The 27,709-nt window shown below is 37.9% G+C and overlaps 1 protein-coding gene across 5 annotated transcripts in view; it reads left to right on the top strand.

Moving 5' to 3' along the window:
* The window catches only part of LOC114453917 (dipeptidyl aminopeptidase-like protein 6), a 312,385-nt gene that overhangs the window by 105,807 nt on the left and 178,869 nt on the right, over positions 1 to 27,709 (top strand). The window contains exon 1 of one of the 5 annotated variants that reach the window (XM_028433926.1): positions 9,750 to 9,885. The exons of the other annotated variants lie outside the window; for them this stretch is intronic. Coding sequence (XP_028289727.1) covers positions 9,799 to 9,885 — 87 coding nt within the window. The 5' untranslated portion in view covers positions 9,750 to 9,798. Of the gene's footprint in view, positions 1 to 9,749; positions 9,886 to 27,709 lie in introns of those variants that run through there. 5 annotated transcript variants of the gene reach the window in all.

Below are 27,709 nucleotides of genomic sequence, written 5' to 3'. Positions count from 1 at the left end.
CAGCAGCTGGAGAGTATCTGTCAGCGCCGCTGTCCTGACAGCAGGGCGAGACTTTGGCTGGACAAAGCCTGAATTATACACACTCCTGATAAATACTGCAAGATCACACATGTCAAAATAAAGAACATGGAAGGAAAGGTTGTTAGAGTCTGAGGTTGAATCCTGGAGATGCTTTTGGGCTTCTAGAAAACTTACTGCAGAATTACACGATGTCAGTGATTGTGTGTAACTGTCAACTGATCTATTACCTGTTTTATATTTCGGACGTCATCTGGACGTCCGAAAAAGACGTGTTCTAGACATCCCAAAAAAAGAAAGGTGGCCCACGGTGGGTTCAATCCCTAGACCTTATACTTTCAAGCGAGTTTGGTTTAAATTACAAACCTAATGCCATCTTACCTCCTCTGTGGCCTTGTTGTGACTAAGGTTGCAAAGGGAAAGAACATTTCCACTGATTTAAAAAGACGTCACTGATTTATTCTCAGCCAATAGCAAAATTGTATTGCAACAGCTGGTATTCAACCCATAGAGGGCAATCACTGACATTTTAAAACTAAAAACGCCAAATTTAATTTGAAAAGTGTGACCAGGATCAATAAACTACTAAATTACTTCATACCTAATTATATATGTATTCAACAGAAAAAAGTGGTTTTAGGGTGGACTTACGCTTAAAGTTCTGGAATTTAGACAATATTCATGAGCATTTATTTTCACGGAAAATAATTATTGGAATGAACCATAAATTGAGCAATTTTAAATAACTTTACCATATCCCAACATAAATATTAGCATTCAAGATAAATAATACAATTATTAAAAAAGACAGCATTTCAACACAGCAATTATAGGAATTTTTAAAGTTTGAAACTTTCAGTAGGAATTAATTTACAAAGTTTAACATTGGCCCATAATAGGAATGTTAAATACAGTTTTTCTGTTATTTATAATCTGATATTTAAAATTACTCTCAATTTCTGGTTAATTTTAATAGATATCTCCTGTGAAAATGTATATTTTTGAACATTCCCAAAATGCCAGAGCTTCAATTCTTGTAAACATGTACCAGAATGTTTCCACCTCTTTGTCACCCTGGTTGTGATGTAACAACTGTGTGTGATCTCTTGTCCTGCATCAGCCTGATGGCGTTTTCCTCCTCTGAATCACTATAATATAACACTATAGTCTCCTCGTCTGGTCTTTCTCCTGCTCGCTCCTGTCGTGATTAGCTGCAATAGCGGCTTCAGATGTGTCAAAATAAAAACAATACCAAAGAAAATGTGGAGAAAAGCTCTACAATAAAGGTGGAAATTAGTCTGAATAATTGTTCATTAAAGTACTTAAAGGTTTGTTTCCTAAATTCTGTTAATCCTTGGGAACGTCTAGAGATTTCTTACAAAATAGGCTTCAGTAAAAAATAATTTGGCATCAAGTACTAACTTTTCAGAATGACCATGATTCTCTGATTCTGTTCTCTGAATATTCACTTCTACATCTAATATCCTGTCTTCTGTTTTTTGCCGTGTATCTCCTAATCTGAGTTTTATTCCCATCTTTGCTTCTTCATCATCTTGAACTTTTCTCTTTGGTTTATATTCCTTTGACTCCCTTCACCTCTTTGTATCCTTGTTGATATTCATGTAGTGGTGGTGGGATGGTCTTAGACTAAAGCAGTGAAGGTGAAGCTAAGTCAATACGATCCTCCCTGAGAATCATTCCTCCAAATGTCTTCCACCTCTGTGCATATTGAGTTATTTGAGGTACAACCAGCTAAGTGGAGTCAAATCTACAACCCCCCGTGTGAGAGGAAGTGTCCCTAACGATGTTAGTCCCACACTGGGTTTGTGTCTGCAGCGGTAGATGTATTTTAAAGCTGGCCTAGCAGCAAACTGCATTTTAAACTCGTTCAGAAATGCCTGCTGGTGTCCTTAAAGCAGCCCATTGGGGAGAAGAAAAGTAAATTCAATGAGCAATAATCCCATAACTGTGGTTTGAGGTGCCGCCACAGCTGTTTATTATCCTCTTTTCTCGTTCCGGGGGAAAACATCAGTATTTCAACCATATGCACCAAAAACAAAGCCGGGGCGTAAATCCTTTTCTTTCCCCCCATAAAACAAGTGTGTGTGTGGACTCAGCCTCTATGCACCCACTAATCCCAGCTGTTGCAACAGTGGTGCCTTCTCTGGTAAGCAAAGGCTTGTGAAACCTCAGATTTCAGGTTGTAATCCTGGCTGAGGTCATTTAGCAGACACATTTATTGTGATGCGCATTTTTGTCATTCTGTCGTATATTCGTGCACAGCTTCCATTCAGATGTTGTTTCAACACATTTTGTTGCAGGAACAAGTGGGGACACGCATCGTTTACCGGTTTCGTTTGGGAACAGGATCTTAGTCAAAAAGTTATTTGGAATCGCTAACAAAAAACGTTTGAGTCTGCTATCGATTGTTCCCGGGCTGCACCATCACTGTAAACAAACACACCCCACTCGCACATTTGCGATGACACACACACACACACACACACACACACAAGCGGCTGCAGAGCTGAGTTGCTTCATGCAATGCTGTAGAAAAGGCCTCAAAGTTAAAGATAAATAAGTACTGTTATTTATGGAGGACTCCTTTATCTATGTCTGATTAGGGATGGAAATCAAAAACCGATTCTTTCTGAGAACCGGTTCCCAGTAATCCAATTCCTAGGAATCGTTTGTTTGCTTGTATTTCAATTCCACTTATCGTTTCCTCTTACGTTGCAAATACGTGACGATAAACTCCTCCAGGTCCTGTGTATAATGAAGCTCTTTCCACCATATAGTTGTTTGTTGTCCACCTCGGAGAATCATCCTTCTCCACCCGCAGCTGTGCTGTGTTCCGTGCTGTGTTTGTAGCATCTCTGTTGCTACGCTACTCACTTTCGGGTGCTGTACACTCACATTAAAGTTGCTTCTTGTACGGCCTTTTCTTCTGAAAACAACAAACTTCAGCAAGAACACACACCTCGGTGCCAGTTTATGTCCTCATAACAAGTAATCAAACACAGGAGACGGACTGGTACTGATCGTTGTCTTTTGTTTGCTCTTTCACACGTTCACACACACACACACACAAGGCTGATGACGTCACATGTATCAACGGGGACGGCGTCTCTGAAGGTCCATTTATAGAAATGTAAACAAAGGCTAAACTAAAGCTTTACCGTTTAAATACAAAACAATAAGTGCAGCTGTACTTTTGGTTAATATGTTCATTTTTACAGAAGAATTATTTGTTTTATGTCTGAATTAGTTTTGGATTAAGTTGTTCAAGTTCAAAAGGAGCACTGTAAATATTCTCAAATGTTTGTAGCCAAAATGTGTCATATGTTGTAATAATAATGATAATTCATAAATTTTATAAAGCACTTTTGTTTATATTATTATCCAGTGAAAACAATCTATACCTAGTGGATTAAAAGAGCTGATATACCTGCAGTAAATTAAAGAGACAAATATAATATAATAAAGAGTTAAAGCAAACAAATCCATTTGTATTAATTCATTCCCTCACCCAATGAGAATCGATAACAGCATCGGTAACTAATCGAATTGTTCAATTCTTATCAATTCCCATCCCTATGTCTGATGTGTGAGGAATATGTTAATCACCGCTGTTAATGCCAGAGGTGAGCTTACTCACGTGAGATCAGATCAGTATGATATTCCAAATGCGGTGTTACACATAAAGCTGTTGACGAGCTGACTAGTGGGCTTTGGCGGTGAAATGATAACTTAACTAGAAGCTATGTGTGCGTAAATGAAAGCGTGATTACCCAGCTCTCACGGTATGTGTGTTTATGATAGCACACCTGACTCAGTACGTCAGTTCTACATACGTCATGTCGAGTTAAAAGCATGTTTTTTATGCACTTATAACGTAGTGTTCTCAGAACAACCTGAAAAGCACAGTTAGATGGATTAATATCAGTGTGTCCTTCCCCTAAACAAGTCACATTACAGAACTCACTCACACGTGCTGTCCCTTAGAGGAGAGAAGTGCAAACGTGGCACATAGTGTGTAGCTGTTAATAAATATGCCTGTGTGGCATTTTTAACTTGATTTTTAATTTAACCAAGAATTGTCTTTCTGTTAAGACTTTATTTAAATTAAAAATATTGAGATTTATATCGTATATCAACATTTTGAAAAAAAAATATCGAGATATGAGTTTTGGTCCATATCGCCCAGCTCTAGTAAAAACTCCATAACAAACGAGGTTTACTGTGAAACGTAACAATACAGACTAAAATAACATTTCAATATAGTGGAACAAACATTTTGCATATTACCCAAACCCCAGTTATACAAGTTGTACATGAGGTGCTGATCGATGAAGATAGCTAGCGAGTTAGCGTTAGCGGTTAGCCTGTGAGCTCGTTAAACATGTACAAAACACATCATAAACACTGTCTACCAAATGAAAACACTTGCATACATTGCTTTAGCCACTAAATGGAAGCTAACTAAACATTTCTAGAAAGTATGACCTGTCGCGGGAGTCCGTTGTGGGTCAGAAAACCTAAAAAACATTATTCACTACCATTAGTTGGCACTTAACACCATAAACAAAATAAATCCAGTTATACAAAGCGTTGTCGGTTTTTCTATATCTGTGGAAAAACCAAATACCGGCCGATAATATCATTGGGCCGATAGTTAATACTTATTCATTTTGGCCCAAGTATACACCATCACCGACAAAATAAATGGGCCATAATAGCTGTCAAAACGTTTTGGATGCATGTATGATATCCTGCTGGTTTGTTGGTGTATGCTGGTTTATATTAAAGTGAATTTGATCTGTTTCAGGGCTATAACCTCAACCATCTCTGCTGTAAACATTAGTTTGTGTGTGTGCATGTAACGCAAATACTGTGAGTGAAGGTGTGGGCGTTTCATTATCAACAATAATTAAGAGGATCCCGAGTGGGCGCGCGCGCACACACACAGAGAGAGAACACCCTGTCTCATCGTCTGGATGCAGATGTGCTGCATTGGCATCGATCCTGCAGAAGTCTGAAAGACAAAGACATGCAGGAAATTTAAATGACTGCAATGAACTTTAAAAGAAGATTTATCAACTTTATTAGCCGTGCCGTAGAGACAGATTATTTCCTGACATGGCTGATATTATTATGATTAGGCCTCTGCTGATATTAATCATGCCTGCTGCAGCTGGGCTGAGACAAGGGGAAGAAAAATAGGGTTTAATGTTAGAATTATTGATTTTATGTTGGATTTCTTTCATCATTTTTAAAAGCACTGAGGCTTCAGGGATAATGGCTCAAAAAGTTCAGTGAAAGTGAAACTTCCACGTAGCATTTTTATATCTTTTATAACAGTGGCAATGTTTCTGCACCAGGGGCTTCATGCTGGGACTGTCTGTGGGGAGTCTAAATGCATGTGACCCTTCATCCCTTTAATCTCTAAACATGCTGAATGATTGAGGTTTGAGTGATTTTATGGTTGACACTGAAAAATAAAGATGTCTTTTTTTTCTTAAAAAGATAAATACTAATTAATTGAACCAGTATGACCCTTTAACTAAACTCTAGTTTTCATTTTGGCTTCACGCCCAGAATAAGTCGCATGTATTCTCCTCAGAATACAACATTAAAGCTGCTTTCACATCAGGATTGTCCTGTACTCTGGCCGGATGGGTGGAAAACACCTGATAATGTTAATAACACTTCGGTTTTGCTCAGTTTTCTTATTTTATTGTGGTGTGTTTTTTTTTACCTGACTGTTTGTCAGCTATATGTCAGAGCTGTCAATTTGATAACAACCGCCTTGCGATTACTGTTTTCGTCTGAAGTTTAGAATCTGTTTACCTGACGTGCAGACTTCAGTTGAGGGTAACAAGTCCAAACAATGCAGATTTCCCAGGAAAATGAGTTATTAAATGGTTTCACTGGTGTGAACGCTACAGGTTCACACCAGTTAAATTTACTTTAAATGGAATAGACTATGTTCCACGATAATGATTATCTCACAATATGACGTTACTGCGACTATCGATATATTGGTCAGAAAACAATTTACGATAATCTATGACAAAAAAGATTAAGTGAAAAAATACAATTTTTATTTTATATCTCAGAAAGACAATAAATTGAAAAATTGTCCTGTGAACAGTGACAATGTTTTAGTTCAACATTTCTGTAAAGTGTAAAGTGTCAACATACCAATATGTAAACGAATAAGTATCTCCAATAGTGCTTTCTGTAAACAAAAAATAGGGTGACACCATTATAGTGCAATATTCCAGTAAACAATATATTGGTTCCTTCAACAAACAGTGACAAAATTTATGTGAAGAACTACCTGCGTATTTTAGTTAAAAAGCAGAAAAGGTTTTGGAAAATAAATAAATAAATAAATAATCAAATTAAAAAATAAATAAATAAAAATTAATACTTAGTGCGAGCATATCGATAATCGATAGTGCAGAAAAATATTGCGATATATCGCCGTATCGATATATCGTCACACTCCTAGGTACCATTGGCACAACTGTAGGGCTGGGAGAAAATTTGACTAAGAAATCAGATAACTACATATTTTAAAACATAACATTACAATTAAAAAAAAATTATAAACTCTTCCCATAGCATCTCAGCAGTAACGTGCCGTCAGGGTAGGCAAGGTAGGCAGTGCCTACCCAAGGGTGAATTGATATTTTGATTATTTGTTTTTAATTATACTATAATTATAAATTATTTATTTTTCCATTTCCAATAGCCTACAGTACCTATAAGTTTGAAAGTGTCCGCATTTTGTGCAATTCATAGCCCAAATTACTAAACAGCGCTATTTCCTGGAACAGCTGCACAGTCTCATTCTGCTGTAAGGCAGAGGGAGGCCACGCCCCCTCCCAAAGGCACGTTGCTCCTCTGCCTTCATTTCCATTGTAGGTTTTTACGTGTTTGCGCATACGCAGTCAGGTCCCCAAGATGACAACCATAGCGTAGAGAGCTGCCTTTGGACGTAACTGCGCTATGCTAAATGCTATACGTAAGTTCACAGTGCATTAGTGAATCAATGCTGCTACGTTCTCTAGCAAGTGGGCGGGATAACACTACAGGCAGGATGACAGCGCTAGAGATGATAGAGAAACTTTTTTTGAGGAAAAACGACAGCTAAGCAAAGGTAAGGTCAGAAAATGTTTCATACTTTCCACAGTGAATGGTACAAAAGGAAGGATTGGCTTTGTGGATGCTCCTCACTGAGGCTGTTCCGAGTTGTTGTTGTTGTTATTTTCTCTGTGTTTCCAACACATGCGCTGCCGTTTCATGATATATTTTGTTAGGAGAGTATAGAGGCTATATTGAATAATTGTTTGTTTCTTTTATGATGTTTTACGATGTTGATTTTGTTACATGGCTAAATGCTTGTTCATGTGGATCTTGTTGGGTTTTCTCTTTCTTATTATGAATTTTATATTTTAATAAGCGCATTGAGATGACTTTGTTGGAAATTGCTCTATACAAATAAAATTGATTTGAATTGAATTAACACTTGCCAGCAGAAACATATGAAATTGTCATTGGTGGTCTCGATTTGCAACGCGCCTACCCAACCTTAGTGGTCACGGCATGTCACTGCATCTCAATATAGTGCAAATAAAAAATTAAACATGCCTGTGGCACACATACAGTATAGCCTACTCAAAGGGTAAACAAAGGGGGCTGGCTCACATCGCGCTACGGTAACTCACAAGGACGGAACACACAAAAAAAAAAAAATGTATTTTTTTTTCAAACTCGAATATCCATATTGAGTAAATGGTGTTTGATTCATTGATCAATGAGGCACACGCTAAGGTTTTATGGAATTAGAAATGATCAGGAATAGCAGCTTTAAGGTGAATGTGGGACAATTATAAGCTGTTGTGCAGCTTGTGCACCGACACAAAAAAGGTTAATTTAATACTTGTATGATACTCGTTTTTTGTTATGTACACAAATTTCAGTGCTTGTACACTTTCTAGTAAAAAAAAACAGACTTATTTGCCAAATAGTGCGTTATAATAACAGACCCAGAGGCATGTGTGGTGTTACACAGTTTCCACTGGGAATGCTTTCTCACGTTTTATTACAACATTCAGGACCTGTTTTTTTATTACCTCAGGAATTCTCCGTTATGTTATTGTTGCTACTTCACATCTGTGAATTAATGTCAGTTATTATGAGCCAAATGTTATTGATTGTTTTTGGCTCAGAGTGTTTATTTTAACTGAACAAATGCCATTTATTCATGAATAAACTCTTACTCAATCACTGCTGCCCTTAGTGGATGTGTGCACTGGTTTCTTATCAACACAGTCAGGAAGGTGAAAGGGGGTCAGGAGACGCTGGACCATCTGGTGGCAAAATCAAATAATGGAAACCACTTAAAATTCAGTGGTTAATAGCTGAGCTGTTTATCACGTTGTGATGCCGTAGTGCAGCGATGTAAGACCCTGAGGTGCAAACCTTTGATCTCATTTAGTTTGGTCACTCACCTGTCAGTGTCCCCCACCCAGGGTTGGGGTTTTTCCAGGTACAGTTACGTTTATTTACCCATGTTAAATTACAATTCAATTACGATTACAGTCACCAGCATTTTGTCTAATTACAGTTAAATTACAACCATTTTTAATCCTCAGAAAGTCAATTACTATTACGTTCTCAATTACAATTAATCACAATTACTGAGTCTGAAATAAATAACCTAATAAAACTTTACCTTCCTCTTGTGTTAGCTTTCTGTTAACATCTCTTATGATAAGGGGTCCTAAATCAGCTGTAAAATATACTAAAAAATAATATCTATCATCTAATTTCTTTCCTATCTATTGGTGACCTTGTTACTCTTCCTGATCAATGAAAATATAGGTTTTCATATTTTTAGTGGTGGCATCTCGGCCCTTTTGTGTCAGTATACTCCGAGATTATTATTATTATTATTTTTAAATGGTAAAATGTGGCAAAGCTTGATATGAAACACATTTGAATAATTATTAACTACATATGTGTAGAGCTGTAACATGGTTCCCCAGTTTTGCTTAGATTAAAACTGACGTTTTTTTTTTATATAATTTTTATGGCAATTACAAAACAGACAATTATCTGAACTCAATTACAATTTTTTAAAATTACAGTTATGATTATGCCATAAGTGTAAATAATTATCAATTGTGTGATTACAATTATAATTGACCTCAAACCTAACCCCGCCCCCCACCACACATATACACACACACACACACACACACGCACACACACACAGTTCTAATGGCTGTATACACTGATTAGCATTGATTGCTCCTTTAGTGGCATCTCATCCACAGGTCTTGGATTACCGACCTCACTGCTGCATCTATATCTGCTTAAGTCCTTGTGCTCATTAGCCCACTAATTATGTTGATGCTCCACTAAGGGTGGACATCATAAAAATTAAAGATGTTAAGTTGCTTTATGAGGACTCTCCTGGCGCTGCTGCCATCGAGCTGAAAGTGGAAGCTAATCATGGCCTCGACTGTCTCTGGCCTCCATTAGGGCCAGTTAATGTGCGGCCCATGCAGCCGGCTTTGGAGACGGAGGGACGAGAGAGTTTTTTGTTTGTATGCAATTGCTGGGAAGTGCACGGGGTAATGGCTCTGGGTGTGGCAGCTGTTTCATAAAGGGTGAAAGCTCCCAGGCTTCCGAGGCAGACGTCAAAGCCACAGAGCGGCTTAGCAGCAGGCAGCTAAAGGCTAACGCACTATCCAAGGCTTCCTCATGATGATGTTTGACCATCCGCTGACCACACCGCTGGGTCTCCATAGGAAACCCTCCAGGGTGGAGACAGCTAAGAAATTCTTGAGGGTGAGTTGGATTTTGAGTGATGGACCAGAGCACCAGCCTCTGTGTGTGTGTGTGTGTGTGTGTGTGTGTGGGTGTGAAAAGCATGTGGCCCATTAATGAGCTTTTAGAGATTGATTCTCCAGTCACACCTCCACAGGAAGCCGCTGCAGTGTTGCATGTATCCCACTGTTTAAACACCCAGACTGAGCTTATTGTGGCTTTGATTACTCTTTAAACGACGGCATTGTCATCATTTGCGAGGAGGAGAAGAGGTAAAGTCCCGGCTGTTATCGGAGTGTCTTTAAACCCTTTCAAAGCTTTAGTGTTGTCTAAAACCTTCTCAGATCTCTGATTAAGACTCGTCTTTATGGCTAACAGCAAATCAGTCTAACGAGCCACGGAAAGGCCGAGTTTTTGTGAAAAGCATCCGTTTGATCACGCTCTGCAATAAACTGTGTTTATTTAAAGGTTTATCTCAGAACAGCTGAGGAATTTATGAAACGCCCCCAACAAACCACAACGGTTGGATATTTGGTGCTCCTGCTGAAGCCGCTCAATATCTCATTCCCCCTGGACGTTGGTTTTAAAAGGCTAAAGATGGACTATTTTTTTTTTTTGGTCATTGTGTGAGTTCTGAATACAAATGTTCACAGGTTAGTCAACCTTGGTCGACCTGGTGGTTCCTGAGAGTGATATCTGGACATAAATCAGAATGTCATCTTCCTCACTTTGCTCCTTTTCATCAATCTTGGTTTCGTTCCGATACACAGGAGCGTTCCCCTCAGTTTAACCTCCATCACTGAGTGTGCACAAGCTAAAATATTCCAGTCGCATGTGGCTGACCTTTACTCACCGCTGTTTGATTTGTAGTAGTGGCCCATTCTGCCTGAATCCACACTGATGAGTGTCAAGCAGAACAGATCCTCACGGACAGCAGAGTTCGCTGTCTAATGCCAACCTTTAGACGGCTTGTACAAGTTCCACGTTAGAAAAAAAAAAGAAAAAAACCTATGTCAATTTTCGGCAGGAAATCTGTATTTCCGACAACTTGGCTTTTGTGACTTTCACATCCACCAAATGATTTTTCAAAAATGTTTTGCTGCAAGCTATTGGCCTTCGATACGCATTCCTTCTGTTTAAAATCCAAGTGAATTCCATTTGAAAAGGAAAAACGAGGCAAAATGAAAAATAAATGCTGTAGCGGCTGAGGCTGAAATAAAAGATTCACATTTATTCTGATATTCTTTTCACTAAAAACCTACTTTGTGCCACTTTTTATTGCGCTATTTAGGTTTTGCACATTTCCAAGAGTAATGGAAACCCAGCTTTTGGCTCCAGTTAAGTAACTTAAAAAGTAATTAAACCCAGAGATTTTGGATGACGTGCGTCTCGGCTGGGAATTAAAAAAAATGCCTTGATTATGGGAGGGGCTTCTGGAACAGTTAAGACATGCCCAGTCTATCCTATGTAATCTCCAAGAACAATATTATATGCTAACTAGCTACTCAATAGTCACTATATGTCAGAGTTCTCTCAATCCAACCTACTCGCCACAGATTGCAGTTGCCGGGTGATGTTTTAATAGAAGGGGCGGAGCCAACAGTGGTGGTTCGACATGAGAAACCACCAAAACATCACAAACCATCATTCTCAGCCTGTCTGTAGTAGCCAGGTTTTAACCAATAATTTAACCACTCGCTCTTACATGTTTAGATCAAAATATGCCAAATTGAAATGCTTTAACTGAAATTGGGTTGAATAAGAACAAATGAACAATACTTTATACCAAAATACATGTGTTTTTAGCAGAAAAAAGTGGTTTTGAGGTGTCGCTACTCTTTACGCACATTATTTTGAAACTGTTTCGGATACAGAAAAGTGCTTCCCAGTTTTTGTATGTCACTAGTACTACTAGTTAATTTGTACTTAACTAGTAAAGTGTATTTGCATACTAGTAAACAAAAATTGAATACTTGTAATACAAATTTGAGTACTAGTAGCAAAGCGCAATTCCATAGCAGAGAGCATCCTGACTCTTGTGTAACGTGGGAACAAAAAGCAACGGAAGACGCTTTTCCTGCTAAATAGTTGATTTTAATGGTGGAAATCTCATTTACCACTGGAGCAAAAAAGACAACAATGCACTATAGGAAAAAGGAAATGAACAAAGCATCTTTGATTCTATGTGATCCAAGCAAATGGACTTTTTTTAATTGAACCAAATATAGATTAAATTGTCACTGCTGCAGTTGTAATTGCAAATGTCTTTTTTCCCCTAAAGAACAAACCTGACATTGGTTCCTCGAACTTTTCGTTTACACGTGTTTTCCCCGTTTTCTCCATCTACGCCTCCCACTTATGTTTTCATTAAGGCTTGTCATTTATTATGTTCCTTTTTTAATCACTTTCGTCCTGGTTGGTTGTTAAAAATTCATGTGTGGTATTTTACAGGGTCGATTCCATTCCTTTTTGTTACTTTCTCTTTTTTTTTATTTATAAAAAGGAAAAACATCCTCTCTAATGCTGCAGTAATCAATGTTTTTATATTATTAATGCAGTTAATTGCTACATGTAATGTGGCTGCTTTTAGTTTAGTTCACCCAGCTCAGCAATTTCCCCCCAGCTCTGCACAGACTTTTAATGGCTCCACTGTTTGGGTTCACTTTCACCTTTCTCAAAGAGCTCTGTTTCCAAGCCCAGCTGGAAACTGCTTTTAACTAAAAATAGCTGCGATTAATCCACTGGACACCTAGCCAGCACCAGAGAGAAGGTAGTCCTCAGCTATTGGATCATTTAGCACCTGAAAGAACAGTTTTTAGCCAGGTGGAGAAAAGAGTGAGAGATTAAAATAAAGGGAAAAGTTTCCAAAAACTCAAAGATGTTGGTGGTAAATGATCAAAACTCCACCAAATCAAAGCTCATAGATTAATAACCCATCAACCAATATTGACCCAGTATTGACCTCCATAGCAGCTGTTCTCAGACAACTAAAGCATGTCTACAGTCTATATTCCTGTTCAGAAACTTTTTTCTTATTTCGGTAAAAACTCTGACCAATCCCTGCCATTCAGCCCGAGTGGAAAGAACCAATCAGATGCCTTCAGGATCTGAAGGGCCTGAAAAGTGAAGCAGAGGTTGTTTTTTTTCTCTTGAACAACTCAGTATATGTTTTGCTTGTGGGTTCTTGCTAGCTCAAATCATGCTAGCTTTTGACATTGCGGACTGCACCTTTAATGGTACTTCAGCGAGTTTTGTTTGCCAACCTTAATTTTCTTTGAATATCTAAAAACGCAAATACAATTGTGCCTAAAAAATGGTTGATTTTAAAACCAGCCTTTACAATTTACCAATTGATCATGATCTGCTGACGGACACTACTGTAGTAGAATAAATCTGGGCTAGTGGACATAACTAATATGTTTCATCTTGTTTTTTACCTATATGGACCAGAATTTGAAAAAAACGTGTTCTTCACCCAAGGGAAAATGTAATCGCGTTACATTATGAAAATGTCATAAACAGCAAAAATGAATCAAGATGCAGCAAACTCGGCCCAGCTGATAAGTCGGTGTCAGAAATCGTACTGATTGTAGTCACTGAGACCTACAATAAGTCAACGTGAACAGAAAAAAGATGTGGCGTTTTTACTGCCAATGGAAATGCCTTAACGAAGGGAATATCTATCCATCATCCTTTTCTCTTTGTTCTGCATTGGCCTCCATCCACTAACTCCATAGATTATCACTATAAATATGACCTCTGTGTGGTTTCCTCTTTTTTTAAATAACCTTCTGGTGACAGGAAGTGTAATTGGACTGAGTTTTTCTTATGCACAACTGATCCAATTTCAAGACGTAGATGTTGTAAGAATGTACTGAAATAGATTAAAAAAAAAAAAAAAACCCTCAACAATTAATAGACTTGCTATAAGACAAATTTATTAACCATATTAACTGCAGAGGTCAGGATTTAACAGCACTTGTTTAAACTAAAGCGTTTGTGATGGTAGTTATTGGAGTTTTCCAGTGATTTCGGTTGCAGAAGTGGTTAAAATGGCAAGTACCTTCTGTCCTGGAATTCCCTTGTACATATTGCATGTTCTCTCTGATTGTCCATGAGGCCTCCTTTTGATTGTTGGATGGATCTTTGCACAGTTACTTGGGTTTGATCCCAACAAGCACTCAGATTGTTTTCGTTCAGTTTGGTTTCATTTAATGGTGTTTACCCTCAGTCAGGACAATAGTGATTTCTTTCAATCTGCTGTCATCTTGGGGTATATTTAAAGTGTTGTGGGTTGTTCTCTGTTATTACCTCCAACAAAATGAGTCATTTTGTTCAAATGGAATAACAAAGCACAGTCTGATAGTTCTGAGTCTGCCGCCATCTTCTCTGAAGCTTTGAAGATGTCTGCTCGGTGTTAGAAAACAGTGCTGATGAAGTATCAATTTCAGGCTACAAGGAGGTTGTTGGGTTGGATCTCATCACGGGAAGGTCACTCCTTCAGCTCATCCATCATCTCTCTGTGTCACTCACGCCAGCGTTAGTTAAACCCTGACAGAGCTACACTCCATCTGCTGCTGCTTTTCAGATGAATTTATCATTCAAGGTAGTTCCAACAAGGTGACGGAGACCGTTCTAAGATGTCAGCGTCTCACAAGTAGTTCCATCTGATGGAGACCATGTGACTGGAGAGCCCAGTGGACTTGAGTGAACTCAGCGTCATGTTAATGAAACCAGTTGGAGATGGGTTTAAGATGGGGCTGCAGTGACTTCTCAGGTCTTTGAATTTCTCAAATGCAAGTAATGAACAATGACTTTTCTCTGCGTCAAAGCCTCGTATTTTAAAAGTATGTATTTAATTTTTTTACTGATTTATTGTTTTACCATGTTGTAGTCAATTTTTTTTTTTTTACGACAATGCATGCTTGTTTTATTTTCTACTTTGCAAAATATGAATGTATTAAATAAATTATTTTTTCTTACAAAGGAAAAAAATGTTTCGTCATAAAATAATCATGTGATTAAAGTGGTCTTATTTTGTATTTCAATCTGTGCTTAAAGTTTTTTTTTTTTTTTTTTGCATTATTTGAAAAAAAGGCAACTCAAATGTACTTGTTCAATGCTTGCATTTTTTTGTGTGTATCATTGAGTAAGTAACTTGAATGTTATGATTTATGTTGGACAGATTAGAATTTTTGCTTCTATATATTTTTAAGTTGTGATTTATGTTTGGATATTTTTACTTGATCAATCAATGAAATAATCAGTAGAAAATTAGAAAGCTGCAGCCCTAGTTTAGGCTTTACATGGAGCATATTCCTTCTGGAAGTAATGATTGGAGGCATTTGTTGCTTTTAGTTTGAATGCATTAGAATGGGTTTTGTGGTTCTAGTGAATAAGAAGTGTCTGTTGGCATCCGTCCATCCTTATTCACCAACTTAACTTTCTTTTTCTACATCCCTATTTAGATGTTTTAATTAGTGATTGATGGGTACCGTAATTTGCTTGAAATTAGGCACCTCTGGACCACTGAATGGATTAGATTAAGAAATAAATATTCAATTTATCTAATGACACTGATATAATTATGGTTGTAAATACCCTTTCTAAAGTAACACTCTTACTCCTGTTCTGTCTTTAACAGTTGAACTTTTAAAAAAGGCAGTAAAGGGGATTAGTGGAAGCATTTATCAGCTAATTTTCAGATTATAAATACATTTTTTATATTAATTTAAAACAATTTTTGCTACCTGTTCCACAATAAATAACAATAAATCCATACTGGCCTTGTGTGTGTGTGTGTGTGCGTGTGCGTGTGCGTGATCATTGTGTGCACATACATCAAGCAGAGGCGTGATCAGCATTAAAGCATAAGTGGGGATTTTTCTAATTAAAACACATGGAGGAAATAAAACACATATTTTAAAAGTTAAAGCTCCATAATTTGCAGCACATAACTGAAACAAGAGCTGACTCAGCATGTCATTTCTCCTGAATTCAAACCATTTCTCAACAATTATTTGATCCTAAAACACAAAACCCTTCAAGGCCTAATTGGCTTCTTTTTGGAGCAGTCGTGTGAAGTGGTGTGAAAAGGGAGCTGTGCATTGGTTGGTGCTTTAAGATTGATTTGAGTGTGTCTTGTTTCTTTGGAACAGAAATGAACATGTTCTTGTGAACTCTCGGGTTCTTACAGTAGATTGGTGTCTCACTTAACGTGCTATCGGTTTCATATTCCGGGAAATGTTGCAAGGCCATATGGATGATATTAAGGACAGGAAAATATTCCCTTTGCAAAGCCACATTTTATGCCCTAAAACGAGCATTATTCAGATACTTGATTTGCTGCACTGAGTGGTATTAAAGCTAGTTCTTATGTCATCTAAGACTCTGTAAACTGTACACTGTTACAGCGGATGAGTTCAGACATCCCGATTTGCAATTTCTCACCATTTCTCTGCCTAAATGTATGCATTTTATGCATGGCTACTCTCTGTAATTTGACAGTGGCAGAGTGCAGAGCAGACTGCCTTGTAGCCTGCCTTGTCATTTTTTCCCCCGTCAGCTCATAAAACAGGAACAATACGTCTCCCGTCATTGATCAAAATGCCTCCTCGCACCCGCGGCTTTTATTCAGTCCCTCTCACTTTCTCACTGCCACTCTCTCCATCTTTTGTGAGGAGCTGTGGAGCTGACAAAGGCGCATTGTGTGTCTGATTGCACAGAATCGGAGGAAATCTTGCTCTATCATCAGCTTGTTTTTGTGCAGAGGAAACTGATTTATCTATTCATGGTTATTGGTTAAAAACTTGGATTTTTTAATTAAATCCACGGCAAGGATTAGATTTTTTTTTATACATATTGTTTGTCACGCTGCCACTGAACACCACTACAGGTTGAAATTGATAGAAATTGTGGTTTTTATCGTCCTCTATAATCAAGATAATTACACATCATTACATAATTATGTAGGACAAAATTGCTAGTAATGGCTTGTTCCTATTTCATATAATTTGAATAAATGTATCACCCGCTGAGCAGAAAGAGTGAAGTGGTACACAAAGCTTCTTTCAAAACCAGAGCATCCATCATATTTGAGCTGTAAGGGTTGCAGGATGTTGTGGTCCTTTATCCTGCTCTGAGCCAGGAGGCCATAACTCAGCTAATATTGGTCTGAGACTTAATGCGTACGTGTAATTTATAGCCCTTTCAGACATGGTTCTTTATGGATTCATGCAGTATTTATGCTTGCTTTATATTCCACCACTCTTTCACGATATAGCCAAATCAGGGGAACCCAGTATATGTGTCTGTGTCGCTGATGGAGCTGCACTATTTGTACACTTTACTTTCCACAAGCAATTTTGTGGGATTCGGCAATCGATAAGTCTGGCCTGCATGCATTGTTCATTCTAAGTCAGTCAGTGAGCCACACCAAGTCTAGTGTTTCTGCCATTGCATAAACTCGATGGAAAAAAATAACTGAACGGAAAAAGCAATTAGATCTGTTAATTTTCATCTCTTTCTTTATTCAAAATTGGTCCCAACATGAGAAAGAAATGCCTCACATGTACGTTTTGGGACAATATGAAACAATGACATGCCAAAAAATGGGCGACTGAATGTCTAGAACAGAGGTTCTCCAGTAGTCTCACCATAAGACCCACATTTAGCCACGGCCATTAAATCGCGACCCACTTTTTTTTAGAATTCAACCAACCAAATTTAGTTTTTCAAAAATAGCTCTTGAAAACACACATGTATAATGATTTTTAAAATATATATAATATATATTTTCCTGTGCAACATGCATTTCACACCATGCTTGTCAAAAGAAAAGTTTCATAAAAGTCCAACATATTTATTTATTATTGACCAGCTGTCTGAGATCCACTTTTGGGTCCCGACCCACCAGTTGAGAATCACTGGTCTAGAATGTGTGATTAATTACCAAAATATGTCCACTTTTGTCTAGAATCCCATTCAAAATCTTGAGCTACGTGTTGAGTCCCAAACCTTGGTGTTCTGATTGACTCAGATCTGACAGTCATTAGCCAGATTATATCCACCACAAAAACAGCTTCTACCACCTAAAGAACATCTCCAGAGTGAAACATTCCATGACTCAGAAAGATCAGGACAAGCTGGTCCGTGCTTTTATTTCCAATAGACTGGACTATTGTAATGGTCTTCATCAAACAGCTACAGCTGGTTCAGAACACTGCAGCTCAGATCTGAACCAGAACTAATCAGATCAGAACACATTACTCCAGTTTTAAAGTATTCACACTGGCTCCCAGTCAGCCTCAGAATAGACTTTAAAGTTCTGCTGCTGGTGCATAAATCTGTGAATGGGTTTGGTCCAGAATTCATCAGTGAGATGTTAGTCAGGTGTGAACTCAGCAGGTCTCTCAGATCTATGGACACAGGTCAGATAGTGGAGCCCAGATCAAACATGGTGACGCTACAGCCAGCAGAGCTGAAGTCGGCGTCAAATGTGACATTTTTAAATCCAAGTTAAAGGAACTCTTTTTGTCTACTGCGTATGACTGAGTAGGAGATTTGTAATCATGTTATTGTTGATTTAAAGTTTTTACTGCTGATTTTAAACCCTGATTTTATTGATTTTCAAACTTTAATGTTTTCTGTTGCACATTGAATTCCCTTAATGTGTTGTGATTGCATTCGGCGACATAAGCAACACTCCCCAGTGAGACCCACACGTAAACTACCACCACCAATCGGTCGCAGTAGGTTTCACAAGACTTTGTAGCACGTAATGTTGTGCAATATTTTACATGTCCGTCTGCTTATCTATTCCAAGAACTTGCTACATATTTAAGCATCTGTTTAATGGGGAATGTCTCTAAACTCTAAATTGATCTCAGTAATATTAAGCAGCACTTCCTATTCACTTCACGTGGCAGATGATTTTCTACAAATGTGATCGTGCTCTTGAAAAGGTCTGTAAGAATGAACTCATTTAGTTGGATATTCCAACACTTTGAGCAAGGTAGCTGGTGGCCTTGGAAATCTGGCCTTTTCATTTCCCTGAAGTAACATCTGCATTCATCACAAACGGCAAAGGAATGTCAGAGTATCTGTGACTTATGAAAGTAAGATGAGACGACCACATTGATGTTTCACCTGGAATTGATGGTGGGATAAGCCTTTCCTCTGTGTAGCGGAACGAAATGTGAAATGAAATAAATCCCGATAATGTTTAGCTTTTATCTGTATCATAAAGATGAGATACAAGCCAGTTATACTCCCACAAAACTGAGTATATAAAAACTTTTACACGTGGTACACTTACCTGAATTCCAATGAGTCACATTATCAGTTCTGTTTTACACTGAGACGGCATACGGAAACTACAAAAAATACGTAAAGAAGCAAAAAATACACTTACTTAATGATTGGATTAAGTCAGAGGTCGGCAACCTTTATCAGTCAAAGAGCCATTTGGACCCATTTCCAACAGAAAAGAAAGCATTTGTTGCCACAAACCACTTTGACATTTAAAATAAAGATAAAACTGCATACAACGTTGTTGTTTTTTTACCTTTAAACTATTGTGTGTTGCGTTTATGAAATCAGTTACCTGCTACTGAGAAAACAAAGTTACATTTGTGTATGTAACAAAAATGTTTTGAACTCTGAAAAAAAAGACTCTGGGTTGAAGGTTATCATTAAATAAAATACATAACGTACATAACCTACTCTAGTTTAAGTAACAAAAAAATAGTCAAAGCTCCTTCGTGGGGTATGACCATGGTAATCCCCAAAAGGTGATTCAGTGAGGTTTAGATTATCTGGACATTGTTCAAGTTCTACCCAATATAAATCCCTCTTCAAGTTAAAGTCTGAATCCCCCTTGATGAAGAAATACACACACCTGATTAGGGTTGGGCATTGTTTTGGATTTTAACGATTCTGATTCTCAATTTTGATTCCTGTTCTAAACGATTCTTGATTCCGATTCTTTGAGTTGTGCAGGTCACAAATTTCACAGGAGATTTTTTTTCATTTGAAAAAGCCTTTACACAGGCCATTTTTATTAATGCACTTAGTTCATACAGTTTAAATTGGTTGCTGTACTGTACTAGGTTATTCAATTACAAAGGTCCCCAACTGTAACGAAGTAACAAAGAGCTACAGCCCAGGTACATGTGAAACTAAATAAAACAAACACAAACCCTGGAGCAGTCATGTGACAAATCAATCAGCAATTCTAGTTGAGAAAGATGAAGTTAATTTTGGTCGTTCTGTGCTTGCGCGACTTGCGGCGATGAAGTGCTGGTGACGGCATAATCCAAGATGGCGGCGGTCCGGACTACAGCTGACACTATGTAATAAGAGCCTTAAAAGACATGGACATAATGGAAAGAGTGGATGGACGGAAGCATAAACATGCGGACTTTCACACGGACACACACAGACACACGGACCTCGGTAAACGGAACAGGCTTCACCGGGCGGCAGGCACTCGGACCCAGAGGCGGAGTAAATGCGTCCCCGTACTGCATGCACAGGCTGTAATATCACCAGTTGTTAGAGCTACTATCTTTACCAGTGAGCAACTATGTATTCCTGGTTTTTGTTTTGGGCTTTTTATCTGTGATTAGTTCCTATATCCCTTCCACTCCGTGGTCCAAACTGAAACCGTAGCCAGACACACACACACACAGACACACTCTTTCTCTCATACGCACACTATAGTCGCGTTCTGAGCGCACCTTATAGAAACCCCGCGCAAAAAAAACAAGCCGCGGAAACAAATTAGTGCGGGCATTTAGGAATCGAAAAAAAGAATCGAAATGCAAACATCTTTGATAACAACGGTTCCAGAACTGGTTCCTATTTGGAGCCGTTTCTCGGTGCCCAACCCTACACCTGATTTTTATTTTTTTCTACAAAGCCACAACGAGCCACAGCAGAGGGATGAAAGAGCCACGGGTTCCAGACCTTTGGAATAAGCAAAAATAACAAAAAACTGTTATTAACAGAAATGACCGAAGCAGAGCATCACTGTCACTCATGCTATGAATCTTCTCTGCTACTGCATGTTTATACAAATGGAGGCTTATAAGCACCGTTACTACAGGAGAAAATAAGCATCAGTCTGAAAGTCAATGCAATTTTTCTTGCATCCTGAACCTTAAAGTTCATCCTTGTTGTTGTTGTTGTTGTTTTATAACGGAGGTTTTGAAAAGTCTATTCCATCAAAAGTAAAAACCAAAAACTTTGGGACGAAACCTGAAAACTAGAGCCGTTCCCATCAACCCGTGGCTAATTTAAGACCAGCAGTTTATTTAGCTGATTAATCTCTTGTTGTTGTCCTTGATGCTAAAACCACGAGTCCAACAAATGCATATATTTTCAGTGACATAAAACATTCAGGTCATTTGTGTGTACAAGATGAAGGCAACTTAATAAATTGAGAATAAATAATGCAACTTGTTTCAAACCGTGCGTGTTAAGTAGTGAGAGCGTGAAGATGCAATGTTTTAATGCATCATCAGGTATTATTTCTAATTTAATCAGGACTTTATTATCTCGTGGGCACTAATCAGAGTACCCCTCTCTTGATTGGCTGCTATGGAGAAGGAGTTTATTCTGTTAACATGACAACAGCGTGTATCACCACTGTATTTTCCCTGTATATTTGGTTTATCAGATATTCCATCAATAGTCATCTCTTTTGGGCTTCTAAACATTTTTTTTATTTTTTTACAGGCTTCTTGGATACCTCCTCCCAACTTTTGCTTTATTTATTAAAAATGTAATTTCATTTTTTTTATTTATTTGAAAGAAATATTTAAAAGTTTTAAATATTTATAATGTAAAAGACTTCAGTTAGGCATAAAACCTCTAAATGGCCAATAAATGACTTGGGTGACAGTATTACAAGATAAATAATCAACTTCCGAGTAAATAACAGCATTAGCATTGTAGCATTAAAACAGCTGGCGGTTGGTTTCATTTTTGTGTTTTTTATTTATTTTTTTTTATTTTGTTCAGCACAGCTTATTATATGACTAGTGTCACTTGAAATGATTTAATCAGTAATTATTTACTCTACTGCTTGTGTGTACTTGATTTTTTGTAGTTTCACAAGGCAATTTGATGTGCTTTATATCATTCAACAGTAAAATGTGCAGTAAAAACATTTAAAATCAGTAACAAACACAAGTATCTACTGTATTAGCTTTGTTAAGGTTAACTTTAAAATAGAAGCTATAGAGAACGTCCTTGACTTTAACAAAATACAAATTATTGAAATTAGCATCTCCTACAGTATGTGAGCAAAACATTTCATTTACAGGAAATGAACATGAAATATTTAGTTTCTAAATATTCTACATCAAATCTCGACATTACCAGTACTTCAGTGACTACAACACTCACCTTCACACAAGGACACTTAGCAGACGAGTCCGACTAGTTAAACTGTTCCTAAAAGCAAAATAACTCCAGGAAGTGTGTACAAACAGGTTTTTAATTAAAGGGTTGAAAGACGGCCGTGCTCTTTGCAAAAAAGTAGGACAAAAGCTGCTGGAGAAACTCATTTATTGGATGTTTTGTAATGAAAGACACATTTTTCAAGACCAATCTGGTTCAACAGGATTTTACAGTTTGTGAATAAATAAACTCTCCATCTGTGTTCTGTCTGTGATTTTCTCTGTTTAGTGCAATGACAAAGTGTTCTCTTTTAACCTAGAGCCTACATTTCCTCTATATACATTCTATCCAGGGCTTTTATAAATCCATGGGAATGTCAGGGTTTCCCACAAAACTTGATCATATTGCTAGGAAGCACATTTTTAATATTTGAGGCAGCTATACCCCTGATCCTTTTTATTAGATACAATCCTAGTGCTGGCCTCATAGATCAATAAATTGAACATCATTTACTCCAAAAATAAAGAAAAAAGGCCAAAATTATCTCTTGAAAGTTTGTTTTCATCTCTACTTTTTTAATGCTGTTGTTTATTTTATTTTATTTCTATTTATTTTTATTTGATTTGCACTATTATCCTATGTGTTGCTGCAACCTGTGAATTCCTACTTTGGGGATCAATAAAGGTCTATTCTATCCTACCACAAACACTCCAATTGATCTTTTCACACGTTGCATTATGGGATGTGGAGTCCCATAGATGAATGCATAGAAGTGTTTTTACTTCTTACCATGATTTCTAGGAGGAGACTGATTTGGTGGGCACCATTTTTGTTCTGGAGTTTTCCCAGTATTCCCAGAGATATCAGAATAAAGTAAACACATTTCTATGCACCTGTCTTTGTGAATCCACATCCCATAATGCTATGCACAAAAAAGTCAACAAATGGATTGTTTACGGTGCATATGAAAGTACACTTTTAAGAAAAAAAGTGTTTTGGGGTTGATTTAACTCCTGAATGTCAAGTACTATATGCTGACGTCAGGTTATGTTCTTTTTTTATGGAAAAATATTGTAACCCTAGGCAACCAATAGACAGTGTTAATGGCGTCAGATTGTACAGATATGAATCAATTAAAATCTGCAGCCGTGTTTGCTTTAAAGCAGATGAACCCAAATCCTTCATGGACCTGAGTGAGCAGGAGAGTTGAATATCGTTCTTTTTTCATCAAGTGCCTCCTTCCTTATTAAAACATGTTAGTGCATTCTCTCTCCCAGTTTGCTTTGTCTCAAAATGGATAATAACTGCTTCACGGGGGAACATGAACAGGGTGGTGACATTACGTTTTATGCTGGAATGAGCTTCTGTAGGAGCTTTTAGAATCAGACATAGTTTTAGTAGATGTTTTGTAAACCGATACCAGGAGTGTGAAACATAGGAAATCTTAAGTATTGGATCAAGAAATGTGCACAATTATTGGCAGTCAATACCTTTCTTACTTATCGTCTGCCTAATCACAGCACTGATGCAATGGTAAACACGATTTGTCCATGTCGCAGTAATTCCCACAATGTTTTTCTAATTTCCTACAGCTGCTCTGATTCTCACACTCTAGAGGCGGTGCAGCGTGTGCACACAAACCATTAGGATTACAGAACGAAAGAGGCCGAGTCATCCAAACCATTATGATATAAATATTTAATTACAACATAAAAGTTCTCTCTCGTCACTTAGTGTTGTCATGCATACAGCGGTGGATTGAAGTATTAGTTTGTCAGTGCAGCACCGTGGGCCACACAGTTTCAGATCAGCCTGTAACTAAAGTCTACTTTGGTGTTTATTAATTATTAAAATCTCTTTTGCAAAATCTTCACAAGTGCGATTACGACAAATGTAGATCGTCAGAATCTGAGTCTCTGGGCAATGCTGAAAGCGTGTATTATACGGGGAATTATTAGTTTGCTCTGCAACAGGGAATGGAAAGGAATACACGCCAACGTAGAGATGGCGTGTTCAGAAGTGCACTCAGCTAATTGAATCATTTGAAAGCAAGTAAAAGAGATGAACGGAAGGAGTGTGAATCTTACACCTCATTATCTGAGCATGTTCAGGAGAAATCTCATTAGACTTTATAAAGGTTGGAAACCATATGAGTTTAGACGGATTCATGGTGTCATGTTAGTCCTCAAACCTCCTGTATGGATTTAATGACTCTATTAAACACCATACCTTCTTCTTCTTCTTCTTCTTCTTCTTCTTCTTCTTCTTCTTCTTCTTCTGCTTCTTCTCCTTCTCCTTCTCCTTCTCCTCCTAAAGCCAGTGGTCCCAACTACTGGTCCGGGGACCATTTAGTACCTGGCCTCAAAAGGAAGAACAATGTTTTTAAAAACTAAATATATATTATTTTCAGTGGTGTATTATATTTTGAAAAATTGGCACTCCTCCACTTTTGCGTCCATCATTTGATGTCCATTCTTCATTAAACTGAAAGCTAGCGCAGCCATGAGATGCGAGAAAACCGGCCAAAAACTCCCCCATCCCCGTACGGGAAGAAATGTGGTCCATGACACACAAAACATACTCCCTAAATAGTTTCACCAGTCAAAAAAACAAAGACATTTTCAACCAAAAACAAACAAAATAAGACAGAGTATAAAAAGAGCTTCTGTGGACATCTTGGTCCAAACCATTCTTGAACCAAATAATGTTCAGCCACTGGTGCCAAGTACCAATATTTTCCTGTTCAGGAATAAGTTACTCTTAATACATGTATTTGAGCAGCATCATCATCTAGGTAAAACCTGGATTTTAACTGTTTGTTTTTGTGAACCAAAAATCATATCTCAATATTCTTTTCTCACAGTTTTACCAGAAAGACGATTCTGGGTCAAAGTCTCTGGTGCATAATGCCACACATAATGCCCATTATCAACATGTTAAGGCCCTTCACTGCATAGTAAGATACAAACAGCCACAAATTATGAACCAAACACGTACAGAGCAAAATTAAAAGGCTGTGTTGTGGTGCGTGGCTTATTTAGGGACATAAGCCTGGATAGACTTAACTATCTGGCTTACAGTATATTGTACATGAATATGGTGGAGGAAATTACTGTAGTGGTGCTTGGACCTTCAGTAAGAACTTATTTTTGGATTTCTTTACAGATTGCATTTTTCTGTTGTTCTCAACTCTGAGGGACGGCGGTGGTGCAGAGAGAAGTTTGAGAAAAAATGAAGAAGACGACAGGGAAACAAACTAGTATTTTAAACATTGAGATATACGTTACATTCCTATATCAATACATGGTCCAGGCCTAGTTTTTGGGCAGTAATTTACCACCCAGGACAGGCCATCTTTTTCCATTTAGCCATTGTCGTGTTTTGATACACACATTGCTTTCCATAAGCCGCATCATGCAATTTCAGTGCAAATGAAGACTCCACCCAGCTTCTCTCTTTTTTCTGTGTTTTTTACATATATGACAATGGTTCTCTGTTTTTAACCCATCCCTGAGGAGCAGTGGGCAGCCATGTTGCGGTGCCTGGGGAGCAGGGGACTTGCTCAACATCCCACTTACAAGCTCAGCGACCTTAAGTACTTCCAGGAGGATAGGCAGGAGGTTTTTAGTAATCTTAAAAACTTTAACTAGCCTTTAACAAAGTCCACATTGTTCATAATTTACATTTTCAGTGTTATTTGTGAAAACAAATGCATTTATTACACATTTCACCTTATCAAATGTAACTGATTAACACAATTCCTGTGCAAGAACTTGACGATTCAGTGTGTGGCAAATAATTTGTAATCGATTCACACTAATGTTTAAAACTGATATCATGGAATGTAATGCTGTTGCATTATGGGTCTCTGGTGGAATTGGTTGACTGAGGATGATTGAACAGAGTTGCATGTGGTGAACATGAATCTGAGGCCATGTGCAATAAATAATACACTAGAGCAGTGTAATCTTCTCCATCTCCTCCCACTCTGTTATTCTATATTGTCAATGGAAACAATTTAGATTATCTGAAGGCATGTTGGACTCCTCCCCTCCCCCCAGAGGAAGAATTTACTTGAACAACTTGTATTTCTGCTCAGCAGGAAGCCGGGAGAGTCTCCCAGGTCCTCATTGACACTTTGATCAGTCGACCATGCACTGCTTTGATTTCTGTCTGATATGACAGCCCTGTGCTCATCCCCCCCCCCAACCCCACCCCCCAAAAAAAGCACCAGGCACTGGCTGACTCACGCTCAGCATTGATATTTCCTGACGACTCTTCCCCACTGATGACAGGGAGAGCATTCAAATGTAGCTAAAGCTGTCATTTTTTTTTTCAAATAGTGGTTTCTGATTGTGGTGATTGTCATGTTTCCATTCCACCCTCACAGGAAGCTCAGATATATCAGAAAGGCCCTTTAACTCTGAATCCCCTAGGTTCATCATATACTGCATTACTTTTCAATAAACGTCAAACAATATTGTGTAATTAGACAATTTTAGACAACGACCAGAAAATATAAGCTCGTCCAAAGCCTGCATTTGAGTTTAGTGTCTTGCATTTGAATTATTGTTTTTCAAATTAAATCCATCCACTCAGATCATCTTCTTTACGTCTAATTCTGCTTTTCATGAGCCACTCAGTATAGATCCTCTGATTTTCAGTTCCAAATTTTCTAAATTCAATTCAAGGGTTTACCCAAGGTTTTTTGTTTTATTATTTTTTTCTTGTAGAGTCAGTTACCTTTACTGCTACGAAATTAGCATTTTGTATGATTTAGATCCTATGTTTCCAAAGTGGGGAACGCAAAATGTCACAGGTGGTAAATAAAATACAGCGTGGCATCATTGGAAACTAGAATATAAATAGACCAGCAGTCAGGAGCCTGCATGCCATGCTACAAATTACACATTGGGCTCTGTAAGACTACCCTCTACTGGTGCCAGAGAAACAATCTCGTCAAGAAAATGCAAATATGGCGAGAGCTACATAGCTTTGCGCTAGCCAAACGTGCTGTCAAGTCTTTGATGCCCTTTGCCACCATGTACTTGTGTGAAAGAGGATTTTCAGCTTTTACACACAAGACTTTGTGTGGAGAAGAATTTAAGATTTAGACTATGTCAAATTCAGGCAAACATTGCAGAGTTCTAGTAGGGCTGCACAATTTTGACTAAAAATTGAGAATTGAGATATTTCGGACCATTATTGCGATTGCATTTCGATTTGCGATTTTTATATTTGACACATTTAAATGCATAAACTGCTAAAATGATGAGTGAAGGAAGTCATGTTACTTGGAGACTGTGAAATCAACATATTATTGCTAAAATTGTCCCACATTAGAACAAAACACATTAATCTACTTTCAAAAATATTTGGTTTTATTTGGACAGCGCCCTCTTCTGGAGGAATCACAGAGCGTCTGTCAAAACACTTTAGG

This window comes from Gouania willdenowi, chromosome 20, assembly GCF_900634775.1.
Source record: "Gouania willdenowi chromosome 20, fGouWil2.1, whole genome shotgun sequence".
Taxonomy (NCBI): Eukaryota; Metazoa; Chordata; class Actinopteri; order Blenniiformes; family Gobiesocidae; genus Gouania; species Gouania willdenowi.
Note: the sequence above shows the minus strand (reverse complement) of the source record. Positions and strands in the feature narration are given on the sequence as shown.